General features: G+C 36.1%; 1 protein-coding gene across 4 annotated transcripts in view; it reads right to left on the bottom strand.

The window, feature by feature from the left end:
- FSD1L (fibronectin type III and SPRY domain containing 1 like) overlaps positions 1 to 7,335 on the bottom strand; it is a 42,187-nt gene that overhangs the window by 18,604 nt on the left and 16,248 nt on the right. For all 4 annotated transcript variants that reach the window (XM_083357185.1, XM_083357186.1, XM_083357187.1 and 1 more), the window contains exons 5-6: positions 5,818 to 5,840; positions 1,306 to 1,427 (exon numbers count right to left, since the gene is read on the bottom strand). In XM_083357185.1, the coding sequence (XP_083213311.1) occupies positions 1,306 to 1,427; positions 5,818 to 5,840 (145 nt within the window). The remainder of the gene's footprint in view (positions 1 to 1,305; positions 1,428 to 5,817; positions 5,841 to 7,335) is intronic.

Genomic DNA, 7,335 nt, shown 5'->3' with positions numbered 1-7,335 from the left:
TCTCTAAACTATGCTTTAGGAAAATTCAGGTGGTGGAATACAGACTTGATCATTAACAGAGCTACTGAAATATATTTAGACAAAATAACTGCCTTCAAACATCAACCTAAGCTACAAGGTAGATTTTCTGCTTTTAGCTTATTATGTTTTGTGAACCACAGACTGTAAATCATGGTTTATGGTTTGGTTTATAAATCATGGGAGTGAACCCAGCCCTAAACCACTGATGTTTACTCAGCAAATATGAATGTGAACCATTCCTCAGTCTGCAATGCTCACTTCTCACTTGAATCCAAAAGGAACCTCAATTTGATTCAAATGCTTCTCACACTCCATTTTGTTGGAGAAACAAGACCCAGCCCTTGCAGATTCTCAGCTATAGATGTTTTTGAAAACCAGTGCAACGCATCATCTCTGATTGCTTGAGAACGATGAAGGATCTTCCAAGCAAAGTGAATACCATGAATGCTTCCAGTAAAATAGGCAGCCATTAATAGTGGTTGAAGTTTTGTACTTTTATGTCACAAATAGAAAGAAGAAGTCTGGCATTATTTGTGTGAGTATGATAGAGTAGAAAGAAATATGAGAAGCAGCAATTAATGGCAATTAAATGTTCACACCAGTAACCTTTGGACAATTCTGGACTGAAATTCCAGTGAGTCACTCAATATAACTTTCAAAATTGCAGTCACCTGTGCCTCCATTCCTTTACATTCCACTGTTCATAGAGCTGAATTAAAATTACAGTTATCTCAATGCTTAGCATTGCCTAAATATTTGGTGATTTATACTACCAGGCTAAAAGATTCATCCACAATATAGTATCAGGTTTAATATCGTTACAATTTTCAGCCAGCTTTTTTGTGAACATACAGATGCCACAAAAATGCTACTATGCAAAACTGGGGAAAAAAATCTTTTAAAGCAAAGCTTACTGTAGATTAGCAATTGGAATTAGATACCATAAGTTAATAGATAAAGTTGTGGTTCTTCATGTGTCTATTTAGTAATACTTTCATCTCCTAGAATGCATCATAGACTGTTTAGTTTCCACTGCCATTTAGTCTTTGCTAACTACAGTAGATAAACTCTGGTACTATATCGATAGGCATTTTAAAAACTACAAAACACAACTTACACTGCAATATACATAGTTATGAACCTCTTTACTTCCCTACTGCTCTCACTTCAAAGATATATTCTAAAACAAACTATGGAAAAAGGAAACGCTTTATTATATTTATTTACAGAAGAAGAAGAGTTACATGCAAACTCATTCCTGAAAAATCACATTCTGTTTTTTACCTGGCAAGAACTTTAGCGCCTGAAGCATTCGTCTCTCCTGAGAAAAATCCACCATCAAGTGTGTCATATTGTCACTCACTCTAGGTTTCAAAGACAAACGGAATGCTGGAGCCATTGTGACTCTAAAGTTAGGAATTAGAGAGACAGGCTTTTAAACTTCGGATAATACTTAATGTTCTATAATATGTAAACTACTTGGAACGTATTTTAGTCAACACACTGAAATCTAGAAGCGTGCTAAACTACAAGTAGTAGCACATTCTCTGAGTCACTCTTACTGAACAGTTTTAAAGGCAGACAAGAGACTATGACAAGTTAGTAGAATATTTTTGGTAGTCAGATAACTTTCAGCAATCCTTTAACTAGTGCAGATAATAAATAAAACCTAACTGATAGTGTGCTTTTCCATAAAGTGTATACTAAGTAACTGGCATCATGAGTATAAGAGCAGTTGTTTCATAAATGATTCACTGACAGTATAAAATTCAGGTTTTTCAATGTTAATTGCACATCCTATTTAAGGATTCTTTATGGAACATCATTCCCGCCGAGGTACTGTTGACCCCCAGTCTGCTGAAGGACCCTAATAATGTAGATTTATCAGTTGGCCAGGAGATCACAAATGGAAATGGAGTTGATCAAGTGGCTGATTTAATTGTATTGTTGCTGCCACAGGGGCTTGTGTGTGTGTTAATGGTTTTATTATATGGTGGATCTTTTAAATTTTTTAAATCTTCTAAACTAGGGGTGTCAAACTGCCGGCCCATGGGCCATACGCATCACAACAAAACCGTGCCCACCCCATTGCCAGCAATGGGGAAAAAGTTCCGTGATGTCACAAGTTTGACATGTCTGTTCTAAACAGTCCTGAGTCACCTATGTATGAGTTAGCCAGCTATATAAATTTGTTTAATAAATAATCTACAAACTGCCTAATATATTATAAACAAACTGTTTAGGTAGCAAAAGTGATTTAGTCACCTGGGACATGCTTAAAGCTTATAGTGAAAACATTTTTATTCTAAATTATTTATAATTTACAGTGACTTAAATACAGTACTTATAGCTACAATATCTGTATTGTATATTAAGGATCACGTGCTTTTATAACAAAAAAATTATTTCTCGTCTTTATAAATGTACTAAGCAAGAAAGTCAGTTAAAATCTATGGGCATGGTTCCATTCATATAAAGTTAATTTCCAATGCCCGTCAGTGGAAGGGGATGGTTAATGCCAGTCCTTAACATACTTAGGAGAATGAGAAACCATCTGGAAGAGTTTAGGATGTGATGCAAGGGGCTGAGGAACCAATCAAACTAAAAATATTAAAATCATCGTCTCTCACTCTGGATGAGAGCTTTGTAGGCTCCAATGGGTTATTATTACCCAAACACCCCAGTAGATCAAAATAATTAACAAACATTACAGTGAGCATAATACAGGCACTGTAGAATATCAAAATGATATTAGGTTTGTAGAATCTATTTTGGACATATTACATGGCTGGGAAATTATAGAGACAGACCTCAGTTCCTACTTAAAGTCTTATTCAGGGCATGCTAAATCTATTTTAGAAAATTATGTCACAGGTTTAAAAATATAGAACAGGAAAGTATGATGAGTACTGAAACAGGTCTCCAAAAGCTATAAAGAAAGGAACTTTAAGAAAAGTCAAATTATTATACTATACTTTTGATTACAGATGAATCAAAAGCTAGAACAACTTTTTCTGGATAGAAAAAATGATTTGGAACTTGCTCAATTACAGCAATTGTGAACTATTCTGCACATAATTGAAGACAGAATGCCACTGTTTCCAGAATCAACTTTAATAACCTAACTCCTTAAAACTTCTTTTCTAAGGCTTATGTACAGATACATGAAAAAGAACACAAATGTTTTAATTAGGACTGCAGAAATGCTCTGCAACTATATATATATCATTAATATATATTCATACAGAGGTCCACACACAAATATGTAAATATGTCTCAAAAGGGACATTTATTGCAAGGGCAAGCATCTTCATAATTGGTTTCAATTGGACTTAGAAACCCTAGGTTGATAGACTAGGCACTTGACAGATATTTATTTTATGTTTCTTTAGCTTTGTTACATTTCCCTTTGGGGTGTAATAGTCTTAATTTTAAAGACTTGTTCCTTTTATTAAGGATGTCCCATATTATATTTTAAAAAGAAAGCTATATGTGGGCAAAGTTTAAAAGCACAAGTATAAAAAAATAATTGGAAGATGGTACTTCTAGTTATCCAGATTCTTGTTATCTAAACATAACACAAACCAACAGCCATTTTATGAGCCATTTAATTTGCTCTATGCTCACTTATTAAGAAATAAACCTGTCTTGATTTGTGTAGTAGATATGGACAATGTTCATTTTTATCCTCAGTGTCCCATACAGGGAGTGCAGAATTATTAGGCAAATGAGTATTTTGACCACATCATCCTCTTTATGCATGTTGTCTTACTCCAAGCTGTATAGGCTCGAAAGCCTACTACCAATTAAGCATATTAGGTGATGTGCATCTCTGTAATGAGAAGGGGTGTGGTCTAATGACATCAACACCCTGTATCAGGTGTACATAATTATTAGGCAACTTCCTTTCCTTTGGCAAAATGGGTCAAAAGAAGGACTTGACAGGCTCAGAAAAGTCAAAAATAGTGAGATATCTTGCAGAGGGATGCAGCACTCTTAAAATTGCAAAGCTTCTGAAGCGTGATCATCGAACAATCAAGCGTTTCATTCAAAATAGTCAACAGGGTCGCAAGAAGCATGTGGAGAAACCAAGGCGCAAAATAACTGCCCATGAACTGAGAAAAGTCAAGCGTGCAGCTGCCAAGATGCCACTTGCCACCAGTTTGGCCATATTTCAGAGCTGCAACATCACTGGAGTGCCCAAAAGCACAAGGTGTGCAATACTCAGAGACATGGCCAAGGTAAGAAAGGCTGAAAGACGACCACCACTGAACAAGACACATAAGCTGAAACGTCAAGACTGGGCCAAGAAATATCTCAAGACTGATTTTTCTAAGGTTTTATGGACTGATGAAATGAGAGTGAGTCTTGATGGGCCAGATGGATGGGCCCGTGGCTGGATTGGTAAAGGGCAGAGAGCTCCAGTCCGACTCAGACGCCAGCAAGGTGGAGGTGGAGTACTGGTTTGGGCTGGTATCATCAAAGATGAGCTTGTGGGGCCTTTTCGGGTTGAGGATGGAGTCAAGCTCAACTCCCAGTCCTACTGCCAGTTTCTGGAAGACACCTTCTTCAAGCAGTGGTACAGGAAGAAGTCTGCATCCTTCAAGAAAAACATGATTTTCATGCAGGACAATGCTCCATCACACGCGTCCAAGTACTCCACAGCGTGGCTGGCAAGAAAGGGTATAAAAGAAGGAAATCTAATGACATGGCCTCCTTGTTCACCTGATCTGAACCCCATTGAGAACCTGTGGTCCATCATCAAATGTGAGATTTACAAGGAGGGAAAACAGTACACCTCTCTGAACAGTGTCTGGGAGGCTGTGGTTGCTGCTGCACGCAATGTTGATGGTGAACAGATCAAAACACTGACAGAATCCATGGATGGCAGGCTTTTGAGTGTCCTTGCAAAGAAAGGTGGCTATATTGGTCACTGATTTGTTTTTGTTATGTTTTTGAATGTCAGAAATGTATATTTGTGAATGTTGAGATGTTATATTGGTTTCACTGGTAAAAATAAATAATTGAAATGGGTATATATTTGTTTTTTGTTAAGTTGCCTAATAATTATGCACAGTAATAGTCACCTGCACACACAGATATCCCCCTAAAATAGCTATAACTAAAAACAAACTAAAAACTACTTCCAAAAATATTCAGCTTTGATATTAATGAGTTTTTTGGGTTCATTGAGAACATGGTTGTTGTTCAATAATAAAATTAATCCTCAAAAATACAACTTGCCTAATAATTCTGCACTCCCTGTAGTCTGAAATGATTTAAAATTCCAAATATTGTATATATAAAGAATAATCTCCTCACCTATATGAAGTATAAATATAAAGAGCAGATGTAGAAAAACGCTAGCTGAAACCTTTTCTAGCAATCTGATTATTTTGAAATATGTTCCGTATCAAATTTCAGCTTTCCAGGTCACACCAAAGAACCCTAACAAATTGCAATATTTTTATCTAGCATCATGGAAACAAACACCTTGAGATCATCTATCAGAACCTCCAACTAAATTTTAAATTTCTCCTGATAACAGACTAACATAGAAAAAAATGATTATTATCCAAATCACATTTCTGTTTAAATGGTTCTTTTTACAAGTGAAAGTTAACACACACCAGAGGCATAGGGAAACATAAGGCCAAACAGAGCAATGCATCTTGTCACCATGCAAAGCATAATCTTTTGGTTGCACAAATCATATCAGAAAAACGACCTGATTCTAGAATTCTCAACTCTAATTAAGAATAATTACAAACGGAATCAAATGAGTTGGTACTGTACCTATCCTTGATCTGTCTGGCAGCCTTGAGGTACATCAGGAAGAAGAGAGAGAAGGTAGTTAATGGTTTCATGCAAGTTTCATCTGCAGTAACATGCAAGAAAGAGTTAGTGAATGATTCACAAGGTCAATCGGAAGGTTATAACTGAAGGTTGTGCATCATAAGCCATTGTTAATTCAAATTAGACGTTCAGTAATATGCAACAAAGCCACTGAAAGTACCCACAAACAATTATACATAATATGCCATCAAATGTCTGGGATATTAAGGGAAATTGCCCAGCTCAGGAACATCCAAGAGATTCTTGCTGATTTCTTGGGCACAATAGCTATCAACTGGTGTTAGGGCCGTGCAAATATATCAAGAGGTAACATGCGGAAACATGTACTAAGCACTCCATTTTGAATAAAGCAACTCCGTATTTTTTTTCAGGCTTCTGTGGTTTTTTGGAAACTGCCCTCAACCAACTCCATAGGTCTGTGCATCACAGCCAAAGATCTACTGCAGCAGTTTCTGAAGCACCTGTGCAAGCCTAAAAAACAATGGGGCTGCTTCAGTTATGTGGAAAGAGGTGCTTTGTACAAGTATCTTTTGCAGAATCTGTGCAGCCCAAATGAATGCAAATTATCTGGCTAGAGAGCTGTACGAATGCCATTTACATAGGGTAGCTACATATATACTAAAAAATTTTATCTGCACAATCAAAATATATTCTGCAACTAGAACAATATTATTACTTAGTGTTGAACAGAAAATAAGATATTATTAACATATTCTGGTTGTGGTAATTATTATCTTTTGAAATAGTAGAACAGAAAGTAGAACAGAAAATTGGAGTAAAAATCTTAAAATTTAGACCTATAAAATTTAAAGAATTCCTGATTCTTTTTTGTTAACATGTAATTCTCCTTAGAAGTTGCATGTGGAAAAATTCTCAGGTTATAATTCTATGTAGATTTTGCACAAATGCATATTCTTATAGGAGAACCATTCAATATAAGAAATTGCTACAATCGGTCATTTCCTCTCTGAATATCTGACAGAACATCCATATTCACTAAACAACTAATATGGAAAACAAATATTGAAAACAAAATCACTTTTAACCAGATGTTCAACCTGGCTGTTTTTGCACATACTCTAAAGTTGGGAATCTAAAATAGTTTGAATAAAAAAAATGCTAGTTCCTATGGATATCATATGCACATCTTAATTTTCCTGTACAGGTAACCTTTGATTTAAGATCACAACTGACCCCCAATTTTCTGTTGCTAAGCGAAAGAGTTAAGTGAATTTTGCCCCATTTTACAACCTTTCTTGCCACAGTTGCTAAGTGAGTCTGGCTTCCCCATTGACTTTGCTTGTCAGAAGGTCACAAAAGGGAATAACATAAGCCCGGGACACTGCAACTGTTAGAAATACATGCTAGTTGCCAAGCATCTGATTTTTTGATCACGTGACCATGAAGAGGCTGCAAGTGTGAAAATGGTCATAAGTTATTTTTCCCCAGTGCCATTAT

Source organism: Vipera ursinii, assembly GCF_947247035.1.
Source record: "Vipera ursinii genome assembly, chromosome: 2".
Classification (NCBI taxonomy): Eukaryota; Metazoa; Chordata; class Lepidosauria; order Squamata; family Viperidae; genus Vipera; species Vipera ursinii.
Note: the sequence above shows the minus strand (reverse complement) of the source record. Positions and strands in the feature narration are given on the sequence as shown.